General features: G+C 38.3%; 2 protein-coding genes across 6 annotated transcripts in view; both read left to right on the forward strand.

Annotated features, from left to right (window-relative positions):
* Positions 1-940: 940 nt before the first annotated feature.
* On the forward strand, positions 941-14,935 carry LOC117482506. Of its 2 annotated transcripts, none has more exons than XM_034130592.1 (9): positions 941-1,186; positions 1,400-1,720; positions 1,864-2,121; positions 2,275-2,358; positions 3,245-3,556; positions 3,691-3,972; positions 4,264-4,350; positions 14,142-14,170; positions 14,605-14,935. In XM_034130592.1, exons 1-9 carry the CDS (start codon positions 1,126-1,128, stop codon positions 14,668-14,670), a joined length of 1,500 nt encoding a protein of 499 aa, XP_033986483.1. In that variant the 5' UTR covers positions 941-1,125; the 3' UTR covers positions 14,671-14,935. The 2 variants fall into 2 exon arrangements, with proteins under 2 accessions (XP_033986483.1, XP_033986484.1); XM_034130593.1 differs by lacking the exons at positions 14,142-14,170; positions 14,605-14,935 and adding exons at positions 4,449-4,477; positions 5,180-5,684.
* Positions 14,936-16,261: 1,326 nt separating this feature from the next.
* The window catches only part of LOC117482507, a 51,399-nt gene continuing 49,106 nt past the window's right edge, over positions 16,262-18,554 (forward strand). For 2 of the 4 annotated variants that reach the window (XM_034130594.1, XM_034130597.1), the window contains exons 1-6: positions 16,262-16,382; positions 16,608-16,934; positions 17,061-17,321; positions 17,478-17,549; positions 17,875-17,967; positions 18,072-18,100. In XM_034130594.1, the coding sequence (XP_033986485.1) occupies positions 16,322-16,382; positions 16,608-16,934; positions 17,061-17,321; positions 17,478-17,549; positions 17,875-17,967; positions 18,072-18,100 (843 nt within the window). In that variant the 5' untranslated portion in view covers positions 16,262-16,321. The remainder of the gene's footprint in view (positions 16,383-16,607; positions 16,935-17,060; positions 17,322-17,477; positions 17,550-17,874; positions 17,968-18,071; positions 18,101-18,554) is intronic. The other 2 variants (XM_034130595.1, XM_034130598.1) reach the window with 2 other exon arrangements.

Here is an 18,554-nt window from a genome sequence, read left to right on the forward strand (position 1 = left end):
TTCTAGTAGTGAGCCTTCCCTCTGTTGGGTATAAAAGCTCTGTTGTCACCAAGCACTCAAATGTGTACGAATAAAGACAGAAGTGCACCAAAAGTGACCCGAGAAAGCACAGAAACATTACTCAGGTTACTTTATCTCTTCTCCTGTCTGTTCATGTGTGCTGTAAAACACCCCCATGAATCACCTCTAAATTGTAAATCAAGTTGCTACTAACAATCTTCACACCTGCAACTTCCTCAGTCCATTAGTTATTTTTTCGTTGGTTTGACCTGCAGTGCATTGTGGGACTGGAAACAGTGTAAACTTAAGACTGAAATTGAGCCTTAAAATAGTTTGATTGTTTCAGGATTATATTGAATCTAGACGTTGAGAAACATTTGAATTATAGAAAAAAACACTTTCAAAAGATGTTAGGCTGTTTGGAGATCGACAAGAAATGAAGAAAACAAACATCCCAAATAGTCTAAATGTAACAGTTGTAAATATGCAGTGGTATTTAGTGTTACATATTTCTTTATAAATCATTTAGTATAATCACACAAATTCTTTGTTTTGTATTTAATAATTCTGTGTTATTCATTTATTAAACGTTCAATACCTGACTGGTCTAGAATCAGTGGGCTGAACCTCCAAAATTCAGTCACTGTACACAGAAGATTATTTTTGTGGGGACTTCCCCCCCTTCATATCGTGTCCCTCACGTTCTCCTCTTCCCTTTTTGTGAATGTGTTTTACGTGAGAGCAGTCATTGTGAGGGATAACTAATTGAACACTAATTTGTTGTATATTGTCAGGTACGTTCTATGTTTCCTCTTCCCTTTTTGTGAATGTTCTACGTGAGAGCAGTCATTGTGAGGGATAACTAATTGAATACTGATGTGTTGTATATTGTCAGTGACTAAACGGAGACTGTATGCTGGCTCGGGTCTCATCCTTCAACAACATCAACACAACGCAGACACCGCTAATCAACACCGGTTACATGAATTCACTTTGAGGAGGAGGCATCATACTTAACACAGGAAGGAGTTGCAGCATCTCTCAGCTAAAGCATTGTTTCAGGAACATTTCATCAACATTTCATCAGAACAAGAGATAGAGGAAGCAGAGAGACGGAGAATCACGATGGATGAGTTCCAACAGATTAAAATGTCTGTATTTCTCATTCTGCTGCTTCAGTTTACAGGTAAGGATTCCTACAACATGTATATGACATTTAGAAACACAGAGGTAATTTATTCATCATTTATATTACTTTATTACCTAACCTCCTTTTAACCAAGACAGAGAAGTGGTCTGTTTGTCTTCCAACGAGGGGAAGGCAACTTTTAGACACATAGGGAAACTTTTGTTGTGTGTATTTCTCTGTATTCTTTATATTTCTCTCTTGTTTATGCAGGAGCTGCATTTGGACAGCGATACCTCTATCTCACTGTCAGAGTTGGAGATGAAGCCACTTTGCCGTGTAACTATGTGGCACATGATCAGGATGAATGTGATGGTACTACCTGGATCTTCAGATATTCAGGAAGTGCAGTAATGCTGGTTAAAGGTGGGCAGATTGGTAACCATGCTAAATCAGACAGACTGAGAGTTACAGAGAAATGTTCTCTGGTTATAAAGAAGGTCACAGAGGAGGATGCTGGTCAATACACCTGCAGACAGATCAGATCAGGACAACAAGTTCCAGACTCTTTGGTTGAGCTGTCTGTTGTTACCAGTGAGTATTTACATCATAATGTTTCCAAACTGTCTGGTAAAACATATACTCTGATTACACTAAAACATAACAATAATTATTATTACAGTGCTGAAGTTAATGTTACTCTTGATGTCTTTCTCTCACAATATCTCCATCTTCAGTGACTGAACATCAGGACAATGATGAGGTGACGTTACTCTGCTCTGTGGCGACATATGGACGGTGTAGACACACAGTGAAGTGGCTTCAGGGTCGAGATGTGGATAAAGAAAAAAGATATATAAAGACATCAAAGTCTTTTTGCTATGCCTCTGTGACATTTCTGACTTCTCATTTTAGTAACACATCAAGGTCTGAGTTATTTTCTTGTGAAGTAACAGCTGGTGGCAAAGTGCAGACCTTCAGGCCTCAGTCCTCAGGTGAGAACATGTTGAGCCAATCAAAGTGACTTAATTAACTCATATATTTGTACTTATTTAATTATTTGAAGTTGTATTATTACATCACAATATAAATTACCCATAAGACAGTTTGCTAGTTAAACATTTGTTGATCTTTGTTCATCTGTTCAGGTGAGGACACAGCAGCAGCAACAGAGAGCGACACCAGATCAGGTTTCACTACGACAACTTCTGTAATCAATGAAGATGCAACAGGTTATTCTTTGTTTTCTTAATGGAAATTAGTTTAATTAACTCACTTTTATAACGACACTAGTCTTAAATTCAAGTAAATGATTATTGATTTATATATTTATATATGAATATTGATTGATTAAAAATCTTTCTCTTAAATCAAGGACTTTAAATTGGTTTGTCTTAAAGGTAGGGTAGGTAAGTTTGAGAAACCGGCTCGAGATCGCTAGAATTTGAAAATACACAACCGGAGAAAATCTGCCACTTCCTTATAGAGCACCTCCTCCAACACACACGAACGTGCACATGACCAATGAGGGCACGAGATAAGTTTGTGCACAGATGGAAGGCTGACAGGCAGGTAGGCCATCCAGTTATTTTAGCCGGGCCGGCTAAAATGATTGGTCGTGCTTTTTACAGTACTACGGCTTCCACAGATGACATTTTTGTATGGATTTTTTGTCAAAGCACTTAAAATATTCATTGCTATCGGGATGTTAAGAGCATTCCATGGAATATAACAAAAAGTGTATCTCGAGCCGGTTTCTCAAACTTACCTACCCCACCTTTAAGCTGCTTTTTAAAAATGATGAAACACATTTTCACGAGAAATAACATCACATCTTTGCACTGATTTGCGTTCAACGTGATTAAATGTAGATAATGTTCAGTTTACAGGTAAGGATTCCTATTAAGATTTCCAACATGTGTGTATGACTAACAAAAACATTAAAAAAAAACGAGTGTTCTATTATCATTACCATCACTTTATTTATAAGTAACCCTCAGCAGACAGACTAGTAGTCTGTTTGTCTTCTAACGAGGGGAAGGCGACTTTACACACACAAAATATTTTGTTGTATCTTTAATGATCTTCACACTTTGCATGTCTCTTTCGTTTATTCAGGCGCTGCAACTAGACTCGTCCTCTCTGTCAGAGTTGGTGATGAAGCCATGTTGTTGTGTAACTATGTGAAACTTTTTCCAGTCCTATGTTACGATACTACTTGGACCTTTGCTGCTTCAGCAAGCACTGTAGAGCTAGTAAAAGGTGGGCAGATTGGTACAAATGCTAAATCAGACCGATTGATTGTCTCAGGGAATTGTTCTCTGGTTATAAAGAAGGTCACAGAGGAGGATGCTGGTACTTACACCTGCAGACAGATCAGATCTGAGAAAGATGGTCCAAACTCTCTGGTTATTCTGTCTGTTGTTACCAGTGAGTATTCAAATCATAACGTTTCCAAACTCTATGGTTAGACGTCTACACTGAAACATTACAATAATTATGATTACAGTGATGACGTTTTTTGTACTATTGTTGTCTTTCTCTCACAATATCTCCATCTTCAGTGACTGAACATCAGGACAATGATGAGGTGACGTTACTCTGCTCTGTGACGACATATGGAGGGTGTATACACAAAGTGAAGTGGCTTCTTCTGGGTCAAGATGTTGATAAAGAAAACAGAGATATAAAGACATCACAGTCTATCTGCTCTGCCTCTGTGACATTTCTGACTTCTCTCTTTAGAGAAGTCAGAAGTGGTTTAGGTTTAAGTTTTTTCACTTGCAAAATAACTGAATCCAAAACAGGACAAGTGCAGTTGTTTCCCTTCAGGCCTCAGTCCTCAGGTGAGAACAAGTTGATTCTAACTGACATGAATAATTACCCAAAATAGATGATTCATTTTCTGACAAAGTGATACTGACCTTTCATTGTAGATGAGAGTAAAACATGGAAAGAGGTCTAGGTAATCCTTATTGATGTATATATTTGAACAATGCAAGAGTACAAGTAATTCCCTCAAGTCAAATACTTTTAAGAAGATATTTTTTTAATCTGCTTGTCTTCGTCTTAAAATCTCCTTTTTTGAAACTTAAAATCTTCAACAAAATATTTGTTATGCTTTTATTATTTTCCAGGTTGGTGGAGGCCCTTCATCGTGTCTGTGGGTTTAGCAGCTCTCATAATAATTGTTGTGGCGGTCAACATATGGACAAGAACTAAAGGTGAGAACATTCACAGATCAAACTTAAGAATTTACTTTGAATAAAACTGGATTTTTTATTGTAGAAACTCAAGTCGACTATTTGTTTTATCTTTTCAGAGAAGAAAACACAGATGGATGAAATCACTGTGAGTTTTTACAACCAAATACTGAACTGTTTTTACTCTCTCTTAATTATAAACTGTAGATATAGAAGAAGACATAAATAAACAGCAAAAGTGAAGTGGATGCAAAAGTTTGATAAACATGGATACACAATATAATGCAGTTCATTACAGACACAAACTACAGCCTCCAAAGATACCATAGATCTGAATCAACACCTCTTTGACAGTGTCAGTAACAACTGAACATGAATTCAGATTAAAGGACTAATTCCCCTACATTACATCATAATGTACTGGATTTTCTCACTTTACCTATAGTGGTTTTAAGTCATATTTGTCAAATATGACAAATGTAGTTTTGACATGTGGGGTTCCTCAAGGCTCCATCCTGGGGCCTCTTCTCTTTAACTGCAGCACTGTTTCGTAATGCTCCTGATGTTTTTCATTTTTATAAACCACTTTGGATTACCTTGTGTTGAAATGTGCTGTATAAATGAACTTGCCTTGCCTTCCCAAAGCAATGCTGATAGTTTTGAAATAACGTCCCTATTACCGTGACTAATTTGCAGAATAAAATGTAGTTCCAAAGCAAACTGTCCAGAAGTCAGTCAGATTAAATCAGATCAGACGGTAACTGATGGTGCGTTCAGGGTCTGCTGATTAAACTGTGAACTGTGTTTTCTTCCTTTGTAACCAACTCAGAGTCGTTATGATTTTCCACAGGTGCGTTATGATGTAGATGATGGTACAGTGATCTATGAAAACATCAGACCTCCTGATGGAGTTTGAGCAACACTTCTGCCTCCATCAGACTCCACTGATCAACAACGTCTACCTCTATCATCATGTTTCACCTCAGGAGTGGAAGATTATACAATCATTCTGAATTACATATTATTTCATTTTAGTCTTGATCTAATAAACCACTGGATGTCACTGTAAAGAGCTTTTAACTCTTGTTTCCTTTCTTATATTGTCTTCCAGCTGAAAGTCTCAGAGCTGATTTTAAAATGTATTGATTGTTATTGAAACTACAGCAGCTTGAGCTCATTTGAATATCTATGTGTTCAGAATTATCATTTTGATCCTTTTCATTCTGTTAACATGTGTTTTGATGTCCATGTGATTGAATGGGTTTTCAGCATTAATGTAGAAAGTACGTTTTATCTTTGTTATATCTGATACAACAATATAATCTGCAAATAAATAAATGTTAATCTTAATTCTACACTGTGTTCTGTGGTTCCTGCTAACAGTGTCTTTATCATGATCTTGCTCTTTGTATTTCCTGTTTTATTTTGTAAAACACTGTCCTTGTGTCATCTCTGACGTCACTTCCTGTCTTTGTGTTTTCCCGCCTTTTTGTGATTGTTGGATATTTCATCTACAGCAATGCATCATATTCTATAATATCATCATGTTTGTAGCTTTGTCCTTTGACAACCATGTACTGTAACTCTAAACAGTCAAGTTTGTCATGAGTTTAAAACAAATATATCACCAATAATGAAATACGTGTTTTCCACTGGACAGGAAGGAGATGTGATTTCTAATCTGGTACAAGTGAATTACAAGTACCTTTAATGTGATTTACTAAATATTCTTGGTATCATCCCTCCGCTGGTAAAACGATATAGATGAAAATGTGCTGATATGGTTATGTTTTTAATATGAATGTTATTACAGTAAACCCACAGGAAGTGACATGCGCTCATCTTGACTGAGTCGATGCTGAGAGTCGAATTAATAATAAACGTAGAAGAGAAAAGAAGACGCAGCTACTTTGAGGAAGTGACACATTTTTAATATTAGGAAGTACATTCAACATTTCTCTTTAAGAGGCAGCCAGTCTAGAGACTTACACGAATACAAGAGACACGATGGCCGAGTTAAAACGGATTAAAATGTCTTCACTTCTTATTCTGCTGCTTCAGTTTACAGGTAAGGATTCCTAAAACATGTATATATTTAGAAACATTAAAAAATGTAATTTAGTCATCATGAATGTTACTTTATTACCTAACCTCCTTTTAACCAAGACAGAGAAGTGGTCTGTTTGTCTTCCAACGAGGGGAAGGCAACTTTTAGACACATAGGGAAACTTTTGTTGTATCTTAAATGAACATTTTTATTTCTCTTTATTCTTTATATTTCTCTCTCGTTTATTCAGGGGCTGCAATTGGACAGAGATTCCGATCCCTCTCTGTCAGAGGTGGAGATGAAGCCACTTTGCCGTGTAACAGTGTTGCACATGATCTGGATGAATGTGATGGTACTACCTGGTTCTTAAGTGATTCAGGAAGAGCAGTAGTGCTGGTTAGTGGTGGGCAGATTGGTAACCATGCTAAATCAGACAGACTGAGAGTTACAGAGAATTGTTCTCTGGTTATAAAGAAGGTCACAGAGGAGGATGCTGGTCAATACACCTGCAGACAGTACAACAAAGTAAATCAACAGCAAGGTTCAGACTTTCAGGTTCCTTTGTCTGTTGTTACCAGTGAGTATTTACATCATAATGTTTCCAAACTTTCTCTGTAGAGCAAAATACTAAAACATTACAATAATTATGATTACAGTGATGAAGTTAATGTTACTCTTGTTTTCTTTCTCTCACAATATCTCCATCTTCAGTGACTGAGCATCCGAACAATGATGAGGTGACACTAGACTGCTCTGTGTTGATATATGGAGGGTGTAGACACACAGTGAAGTGGCTGCTTCAGGGTCGAGATGTGGATGAAGATAACAGAGATATAAAGACATCAAAGTCTTTCTGCTCTGCCTCTGTGACATTTCTGACTTCTCATTTTAGTTACACATCAAGTTCTAAGATGTTTACTTGTGCAGTAACAGATGGTGACAAAGTGCAGACCTTCAGTCTTCAGTCCTCAGGTGGGAATCAGCTGTTTAAACGTCATTCACTTATATATTTTTACTTATTTAATGATTTGAAGCTTTATTATGACAACACAATATATTTTACCCATAAGACAGTTTGCTAGTGAAACATTTGTTGATCTTTTTTCATCTGTTCAGGTGAGGACACAACAACAACAACAACAGAGAGCAACTCCAGATCAGGTTTCACTACGACAGCTTCTGTGATCACTGAAGATTCAGCAAAACTACAAGGTAGAGTCTCAGCATCTGTACGTTATCTGTTTCTAGAACCTCTTTGTCTTCTGTCCCCCATACACATGGAAAACATTTAAAAGTTGAATTACCTCACTTTTTTAAACAAAACCATTCATTAAAGTTAAAAGCAAAACATTTAAAGTGGTGTAGTTATTATTGGTTTATTTATATATGAATATTGCTTGATTAAAAATCTTTCTCTTAAATCAAAGACTATTAATTGGTTTGTTTTAAGCTGTTTTTTTTATTTAAATGACACATCTTTGCACTAATTGGCATGCAACGTGATAAAATGTGTTTGTGTCCGGGGAGAGGCTACAGGTGGTCTCACAGTACAAATACCTGGGGGTCTTAATTGATTCAAGACTCAATTTTAAGGCTCAGGTGAAAAAGGTTTGCAACAGGGTCAAATTCAGTCTGTCAAATTTGAGGTTTACCAGAGACTGCATGTCAACAGATGTACATGCACTCTATGGTTCTATCTCACATCACATACTGCCTGCTCACATGCCGGTACAACCACTCTTAAACCCCTGGAATCATTATGCAAACAAACACTTAAAATAGTAGATAAGAAATCAGTTTATTCTCATCATTGCCCAATACTCACAAAATACAACTTGTTGAGCTGGGAAAATGTAATTAGATATGCAAATGCTTGCCTCATGTACAAAATAATACACGGCCTTACCTCACCTCCGCTCAGACATTTTATCACCATACACACACCTGTAACTAGGTCAACAAGAGCTGCAACAAGAGGAGACTGCGTTGTTCCATTAAGGAAGAGTTCATTCAGCCAATCTTCTTTTTCTTTTTAAAGCTGCACAACAGTGGAACTCAATCCCAGTAACGATTAGAGAACAAAACACCTGCAGTTTATTTAAATCTAACTTAAAAACATGGTTAGGGGGGTGACGTAGGAGCAGCGACATGTGAGGACGCAGTTTTCTGAGCTCTGCTTGGAAAGAACATTTAAAAAGTTATTTTCGCCTCTTTTCTCGCTCCCGTGGGGCAAATGTGTCTCTAAAGTGTTCAGCTATCTAAAAGTGACCGTGTTTTGATTTGGTTGTACATAAAACTCTCAAAAAATGCCGAAGAGCCAAAGATCGAAGCCAGGCCCAAACGCCACGGACTCGCCTGAGAAAGTCACGGCCGGGTCGGCGGAGCCGCTGTCGGATACACAGACAATCATGGTCGCCCTAAAGCAGACTGAGCAGTGTGTGCTAACTAACATCGACTCAACGGTGACGGCGGCTGTAGGTGAATTGCACACCAAAATAGACAACTTGTCGAGGGACTTAAGATCAGAAATTTGCAATGTGCGCACAGAGTTTGCTAAGGTTGTTGAAGATGTTAAGAAGGAGAACGCAACTTTCGTAACGCGCATTGAAGACCTTGAGGAGGGGGCTAATTGCTATGCTAACCGGGTAGTGGAACTCGAGGCTAAAGTTACTACGCTGTCCTCACAAGTAAACAGGTTGGTGGACAAAACCGAAGATCTAGAGTCTCGACAACGGAGAGATAATTGTCGACTAATCGGTGTGGCGGAAGGGACTGGAAATATTCGACCAGAGAAAGCCATAGCTCAACTACTGCAGGATGCTCTGAGCCTGGACTACACACCGACGCTTGACCGTGCACATAGGGGCTTACAGCCGAAACCAGCTGATGGGGATGCCCCAAGGCCGATCATCATTAAATTCCACTACTTTCAGGAGAAAGCAGATATTATACGGAAAGCCATGTGAGCGGGGCCCATCTTCCACAACGGCAAGCGTTTCTACATCTACCCGGACTACACGCTCTCGGTGAGGAAAAGGAGGGCGGCCTTTACTGAGGTCCGGGGGCTGCTGCGCAGATGCCCTGGTGTGAAGTATGGTCTTGTGTATCCAGCCACACTTAAAATCACAACCTCAGCTGGTGAGCAAAAGTCATTTGAAGACCCAACCAAGGCAAAGCACTACATTGAGACGGATTTGCACCCGCGGGACCCGGAGGGAGAGTGATAATCAATATTGGGGCCATGACAGGTACTGTTGGAGCTGCAGGATAATGTCACAGCCTGTGTCACAGTGACTAAATGTTTGACTGTTAATTACACTACAGTTGGTTGCGCTTTATGTGTGGACTATGGACAATGATGAGTCAGGGAAATGACAACAATGCAGATTTTCTTAAGTTATAGCTGTTTGTGTATCCCAACTGTAGGTATTTAAGGCTGTTTCAAGTTATGACCACATAAGTGCAGCAATGTCGGTGCTATGAGAGGGGCCATGTTTCATTTAAATTCATATTGTTCTGCCCTTGCACAGTTCAGTTGAGAGTTTAGGCTAGTCTTGACGTGTTATATGCCTAAGAGTAGGATGAGTGTTTGTAGGGCAGTCTCAGGTTTTAAGAAGACCAGCCCAGGGATCCAGGATGGTAAGAGTTTATTTGTTACCTTTTTAGCTTTTGTCTGTTTTATGGTATTTTTTTGTTTTTCTATTGTTTCATGCCTTAACCCAAGATTGCACATATGTGTTCAGATTTTGCCAGCTTTCAAGTCCAGACCATGTATCCAGTGGCAGAGTTATGGCTCCTGATGCTGTAGACAAACAACAAGGTGCATTCTCTTTCATCAGCTGGAATGTCAAAGGCCTAAATAACATGGTGAAACAGAGTAAAATATTTGCCCATTTAAAATCATTGAAGCCGGATGTGATGTTTCTGCAGGAAACACATCTGAATATTAACTCCCAAAAGAGACTAAGATGCAGTTGGATTGGACAAGTGTATCATTCACGTTTTGATTACAAAACCAGGGGCACAGCAATTTTAATTAGAAAGGGGATATCTTTTGAACTCTCTGAAATAATATCTGATCCCAACGGTAGATATATTGTTGCAGTTGGCAGGTTGTTTAATACTCCTTTAATATTGGCTAACATCTATGGACCGAATTGGGATGACTCATAGTTTTTCATAAACTTCTTTTCAGCTCTCCCTGACCTCAATACCTATAAATTGGTATTGGGTGGTGATTTTAACTGCGTTCTCCATGCCCACCTTGACAGATCCAACCCTAGACCTAATAGTACCCTGTCAACATCTGCGATAGCTATAAACTCCTTCCTGCGCTCCTGTGGCCTATCTGACCCGTGGCGGGCAAAACATCCTAATACTAAACAATTTTCGTTTTTCTCCCCTGTCCACCATAGCTATTCCAGGATTGATTATTTCATTGTAGATGACCAATTACTTCCCTTAATCCCCAGGAGCCAGTACCACAGCATTGTGTTATCAGACCATGGTCCAGTACAAATGGATATGATGTTTCCTGGTAATATAGCACCCCAACGCACCTGGCGTCTAGACCCCCATTTGCTTTCATATGAACACTTTAAAACTTACCTCAGTGACCAGATTGACTTTTTTCTAGAAATGAATGACACCAAGGATATTTCGAGGAGTGTTCTATGGGAATCCCTGAAAGCTTACATCAGGGGAAAGGCTATTTCATACACTGCACATAAAACCAAAGAGCGATCTAAGAAACTTAAAGAACTGACACACAGCATTGCAGATGTTGATAAACGGTATGCTCTCTTGCCCACGGCAGATCTTTTTAAAGAAAAAGTACTGCTTCAATCTGAATTTAACACACTTTCGACGTGGAGAGCTGAAAAAAATATTTAAAAAACTAAACAGGTTTACTATGAACATGGGGACAGAGCAGGAAGACTCCTTGCACTTCAGCTTAAGCAGCAGGCGGCTGGACAGACGATCCCAAGGATCAATACAGGCGCCGATTCGGCTTCGCATAATCCCCAAATAATTAATGACCAGTTTAAGAAATACTATTCTACTTTATATCAATCAGAGGTAGATGTTAACTCGTCTGGAATTCAGTCGTTTCTGGATTCCTTACATATCCCAAAACTTTCACCAGACTCCCAGTGCTCCTTGGAACAGCCATTAACGGTTGGAGAAATAGAAAACGCAATCAAACTGTCTAGTACAGGGAAGGCACCAGGCCCGGATGGGTTTCCCATCGAGTTTTATAAGGAATACTCCTCAAAACTTGTGCCGGTTTTAAAATCGGTATATGAAGAATCACTGGTTAATGGTAAATTGCCACCAACACTCTCTCAAGCGACAATTTCAGTGATATTGAAAAAAGACAAGGATCCCTCACAGTGTAGTTCCTATAGACCAATCAGCCTTCTTTGCTGTGATTATAAAATATTAACTAAAGTCCTAGCGCAGCGATTAGAAGCCTTTATTCCTACCATTATTGATAAAGACCAAACAGGTTTCATCTCTGGGCGACATTCATTTTTTAATGTACGGCGGTTATTTAATTTATTATTGTCCCCTAAATCCACAGTGCGGCCTGAAATTATCCTGAGCCTTGATGCTGAAAAGGCGTTTGATAGCATCGAGTGGAACTATCTTTTTGCTGCCTTGGAAACATTTGGACTGGGACCTGTTTTTTGTAAATGGATTAAGACAATATATTCAGCCCCTACAGCCGCTGTTAAAACAAACAGTCTTATTTCTGAGTATTTTATGCTCTACAGAGGAACAAGGCATGGATGCTGCCTGTCACCCTATTTATTCGACATTGCAATTGAACCCTTAGCAATTGCTATCAGAACGGACAATAGGATTAAGGGCGTTTCCAGGGGCAGCACAGTGCATAAAACATCTCTATATGCGGATGACCTACTTCTGCAAGTATCAGACCCAATAGAAAGCATGCCATATGTTCTCTTCTTGCTGAAGACATTTGGGAGCATTTCAGGTTACAAAATTAATTTGTCAAAATCTTTACTGTTTCCTCTCAATGACTTGGCAAGGCTGGAGGATTATGGTCATCTGCCCTTTAGGATTGAAAATGAAAAATGTACTTACTTGGGTATTGAGATGGCAGGCTCGGTTAAGACTGTTTTTAAGTAGAATTACAAATCTATCTTGGAACGCACCAAGAATGATCTAGATAGGTGGTCAAAGCTGCCTGTCACACTAGCAGGGCGGATAAACGCTGTGAAAATGACAATATTGCCCAGATATTTGTACCTGTTTCAGATGATTCCGCTTTTCATCCCAAAATCCTTTTTTGCCCAACTAGACAGCCTTATCTCTGCGTTTATATGGAATAAGAAGCCTGCACGCACAAAGAAGGCAAATCTGGAGAGGGTCAAATCTGAAGGTGGTTTGGGTCTACCTAATTTCCTATTTTATTACTGGGCAGCTAACATTGCTAAACTCACATACTGGATTACCACATTGCAGACAAGGAGGGCCCAATATGGGCTACAATGGAGTTGGAGTCCACACTCCCAATTTCCCCAATCTCATTTTTAACTGCCCCCCTTCCATTGAATGTTAAAGTAAGTGAGTTTAACTCAAACTTAGTGGTCCAAAACTCAATTAAGATCTGGGGTCAATTTAGGAAACATATGAATCTGAAAAGCATATGCAGTTTCTCGCCAATAATGTCCAATAATAATAATCACCTTTTTACACCATCCCGTTTGGACATGGCATTTGCTGTTTGGCATAGAAGTGGCTTAGTCTTTTTTCAAGATCTTTTTAGTGACGACAGTTTTGCATCCTTTACACACTTGTGTAGGGATCACAACATACCAAAATCTCACTTTTTTAGATATCTCCAGGCTCGGTCTTTTGCGTCAAAACATTTTCCAGGATATCCATGTCCACCCTCTAAAGATCTAGCTCACTCGGTTCTTAATGTGAATCCATTTAATAAAGGGGCTGTGTCCAAAATATATACATTGATTCTGAATAACTGCCCTCCCACATGGGACAAAATTAAAAAAGCATGGGAAGGAGATATTGGTGATTCTATTTCAGAGGAAGCCTGGGAAAGCATTGTTTGCAACTTTTTGTCATAAATATTGGACATACTGTATTTGTGAAAAACTGAAAAATAAAGTTGTTAAAAAAAAACAAAAAAAAAACATGGTTAGTGTAAAATCAGCTCCGTCAACACTGACACAATCTGTACTTTACAACGCTCTGTTTGTACATGTGCCTTGACCTGTTACTATCTGTCTGCTTTGTGAATATGTATTTTAGTTTAGTTTTTATGTTTTTATATATGCTTTTATCATAATATAAGCATCTATGTTGAATGTTGTTTTACTGATTGTATTTACCTGTCATTTGAAGTGAATTTTTTTTTTAGGATGACTTTCAACATCTGTCCAGGGACTGCAGATGAAAAATAGCCTGTTGGCTAACTCTGGCGCATTAACAGAAATGTCAATCAATGTGCACTGTCCCTGTCAAATAAATAAATAAAAAAATAAAAATGTAGATACATTTCAAAACATCTCAATATATATATCTTTAAAACAATTATATTGTCTTTCCAGGTCTCTTGAGGCACATCCTCGTGTCTGTGGGTTTAGCAGCTCTCATAATGATTGTTGTGGTGGTCAACATATGGACAAGATCTAAAGGTGAGAACATTCACAGATGAAACTTAAACGTTTTTTGGAATTGTGGAAAGTAAAGTCAACTTTTTCTTCTTTCTTCTCAGAGAAGCAAACACAGATGGATGAAATCAATGTGAGTTTTACATCAAAATACTGAACTGTTTTGACTCTCTCTTCATTATAAACTGATAAACACAGACACAAAGTACAGCCTCCAAAGAGACCATAGATCTGAATCAACAGCTCTTTGAACCTGTCAGTAACAACTGAACATGATGAGTTCAGATTAAAGGACTGATTCCCCTGAATTACATCACAGAGGATTTCCCCACCTTCACACTAGTGGCTTTTAGCAATGCTAATAGTTTAGTTGTATTGGAAAACAATGTGTATGTTACTGTGAATAATGTGCAGGATTAAATCTAGTTTCAAAGCAAACTGTCCAGAAGTCAGTAGATTCAATCAGATCAGACGGTAACTGATGGTGCGTTCAGGGTCTGCTGATTAAACTGTAAACTGTGTTTTCTTCCTTTGTAACCAACTCAGTGTTGTTGTTGTTTTCCTCAGGTGCGTTATGATGTAGATGATGGTACAGTGAACTATGAAAACATCAGACCTCCTGATGGAGTTTGAGCAACACTTCTGCCTCCATCAGACTCCACTGATCAACAACGTCTACATCTATCATCGTGTTTCACATCAGGAATGGAAGATTTTACAATCATTCTGAATTACATATTATTTCATTTTAGTCTTGATCTAATAAACCACTGGATGTCACTGTAAAGAGCTTTTAACTCTTGTTTCCGTCCTTATATTGTCTTCATGCTGAAAGTCTCAGAGCTGATTTCAAGATGTCCTGATTGTTTTTGAACAACAGCTTGAGCTCATTTTAATATCTCTGTGTTCAGAGTTATTACTTTAATTTAGCCTTGCTTTGTGTTTTGATGTCCATTTGATTGAATGGATTTTCAGCCTTAATGTAGAAAGTAAGTTTTCTCTTTGTTATATCTGTCGACATTAGAATCTGCAAATAAAAAAAAAAGTTTGACTATTTTTGGAAATAGTCTAAAGTCACTTTGAGAAGTTGACATCATACTTATGAGAGGAAGTAGAAGCATCACTTCTCAGCTAACACACTATTTTGGAAACATTTCATCAGAACAACAGATAGAGGAAGCAGAGAGACGCTTATATTATCTTCCAGCTGAAAGTCTCAGAGCTTTTTTAAGATGTACTGATTGCTATTAGAGCTAAAGCAGCTTGAGCTCATTTGAATATCTCTGTGTATAAAATCATTATTTTAATCCACTTTCATTTAGCTTAGCTGTTAAAACATGCGTTTTGATGTCCATGTGATTGAATGGGTTTTCAGCCTTAATGTAGAAAGTAAGTTTTCTCTTTGTTATTCCTGATACAACAATATAATCTGCAAATAAATAAATGTTAATCTTGATTCTACGCTGTGTTCTGTGGTTCCTACTAACAGTGTCTTTATCGTGATCTTGCTCTTTGTACTTCCTGTTTTATTTTGTAAAAACACTGTCCTTGTGTCATCTCTGACTTCACTTCCTGGCTTTGTTTTTTCCGCCTTTTTGTGATTGTTGGATATTTAATCTACACAGTGTTGCCAACTTGGGGACTTTCTCGCTAAATCGGGCGACTTTCCAAACCCTCCCGCTACTTTCTTTTGTGAAAAGCGACTAGAGACAAATTCAGCTACATTTTCTGGTGTTATTGGAGACTTTCTGGTGTTTGGAGAATCTGACGTGATAGCATGTAATTGTTACGCAGTTACTTTCCTCAACGAGCAGCGGGTGCTGAGCCCCTCCGCCGTCTCATAGCTCACAGGCAGCCTCGCGCGGCAGCTGCACTCGAGCAGAGAGGTGGCAAAGTGACGCAAAAGAGACACACTACGCGTCCAGACTGAATATTAATCGTGGATTAATTTGTAATCTGGAAGTGAATTACTATTAACTTTTAACCTGATTACTTCACAAAATGTATTTGGTATCATTCGTCCGCTGGTATCTAATGTGCTTATATTGGGTTATAGTGGGTTGTGTTTTTTATATGAATGTTACAGTAAACCCACAGGAAGCGACATGTGCTCATCTTGACTGAGTCGATGCTGAGAGGCAAATTAACGAGAAATGTATATATAAGAAAAAAGAAGACGCAGCTACTTTGAGGAAGTGACACATTTTTAATATTAGGAAGTACATTCAACATTTCTCTTTAAGAGGCAGCCACTCTAGAGCCTAACACGAATACAAGAGACACGATGGACGAGTTAAAACGGATTAAAATGTCTTCACTTCTTATTCTGCTGCTTCAGTTTACAGGTAAGGATTCCTACAACATGTATATATTTAGAAACAAAAAGGTAATTTAGTCATCACTTATGTTACTTTATTACCTAACCTCCTTTTAACCAAGACAGAGAAGTGGTCTGTTTGTCTTCCAACGAGGGGAAGGCAACTTTTAGACACATCGGGAAACTTTAGTTGTATCTTAAATGAACATTTTTATTTCTCTGTATTCTTTATAATTACCTCTTGTTTATTCAGGGACTGCAATTGGACAGCGATACCTCTACCTCTCTGTCAGAGTTGGAGATGAAGCCAATCTGCCGTGTAACAATGTGACCAATGATCAGGATGAATGTAACAGTACTACCTGGCTCTTCACTGATTCAAGAAGCTCAGTAATTCTGGTTGAAAATGGGCAGATTGATAACCATGCTAAATCAGACAGACTGAGAGTTACAGAGAATTGTTCTCTGGTTGTAAAGAAGGTCACAGAGGAGGATGCTGGTCAATACACCTACAGACAGTACAACAAAGCAAATCAACAACAAGGTTCAGACTCTGATGTTTATCTGTCTGTTGTTACCAGTGAGTATTTACATTATGATGTTTCCAAACTTTCTCTGTAGAGCAAAATACTAAAACATTACAATTATTATTATTACAGTGGTGAAGTTAATTATTATCTTTCTCTCACAATATCTCCATCTTCAGTGACTGAGCATCAGGACAATGATGAGGTGACGTTACGCTGCTCTGTGTCGAGATATGGAGGGTGTAGACACAAAGTGAAGTGGCTGCTTCAGGGTCGAGATGTGGATGAAGATAACAACGATATAAGGACATCAGCGTCTAACTGCTCTGCTTCTGTGACATTTCTGACTTCTCATTTTAGTTACACACCAAGGTCTACGTTTTTTACTTGTGCAGTAACAGATGCTTACAACGTGCAGACCTTCAGGCCTCAGTCCTCAGGTGAGAACATTTTTGATCAGCCTGTTTAAAGTCACTTCAAAGTTACGCGAAAAATTACATAAAAAGGGTGTTTATCTGATTGAATTAAGTTTAAACATTACGTCACAATATATGGTAAACATATTACTTCTGAAGAGTTGTGTTCATCTTGTTCAGATGAGGACCAACAAGCAGCAACACCAACAACAACAACAACAACAATTACATCAGGTTACAACCCTAACCCAGGTAAAAACTAGACAGTTTCAGCAATCTTAAACAAAACTACTGTATGGTACCTCAAATATTTCGTATGTTTTTGTGGCGCTTCACATCTCCTCTTTGAGCTGCGGTGGAAATATCTGGAGAGAATTATTAGTATTTGGTTCTTTAAATAAGTGATTTTGGTTTATTTTGTGAAACTAGTTGCAGATTACAAGTTTTTGGGACGCAGTTTTTGTCCCAAAAGTAACTTTGATTTGGTATAAAGTAACAAATACATCTTTTAACATCTACATGTAATGTAAGTATCTCCGCTATTAACCTCATCTCAAATGTTGCCCATTTATTATAGTTTCAGATTGGTGGTTGTACATAGTTGTGGCTTTGCTTCTCGTAGCACTTCTAACAACCATTGTGGCTTTCATCACATGGAGGAAAATGAAAGGTGAGAAAACATATATGACACTTTTTGTAAACAATCATTTATTTCATAAAACCAAATGTAGAATGTGGAAATTAAAGTCAACCCCCTTTTGTTTGTCTTTTCAGGGAAAGAAGCACGGAAAAGTGACAGTGTTGTGAGTTCTTAAATATCTTTTTCTATTTAAAGTTGAAAAAAAGCAAGTGTTTCATAACCATTAGTGACTGTGCTGTCATTAAACAAAGGGATTGCATTCGCTAAGGCAAAGGAAGTGATTAGGAGGGAAAGCAAAAAGGGCCGTAAACTAATGTTTGGGATTTGCTTATTTAACATGAGCCCCTTACATTAAACCCTCATAAATGAATACAGGACATCATAATCATCTTTTCCTGTAGTGTGGTATATAGGATTTAGTGCATGTAAATGGTCTGCAAAGGCTAAAATCCCTGTGTTCCGTGAGGGAAAAAAAAAACTCCCTCCAGAGGGAGTTTTTTGCCCACACACCTCACCTCACTATATAACACATGCGCTACTATTGGCCAGCGCTCGAATACATTTTACGTGATAGGCTAAGGGGCGGGACATCTCTAAGCGGTTGACCAATCACAACA

Source organism: Trematomus bernacchii, unplaced genomic scaffold, assembly GCF_902827165.1.
Source record: "Trematomus bernacchii unplaced genomic scaffold, fTreBer1.1, whole genome shotgun sequence".
NCBI classification, from domain to species: Eukaryota; Metazoa; Chordata; class Actinopteri; order Perciformes; family Nototheniidae; genus Trematomus; species Trematomus bernacchii.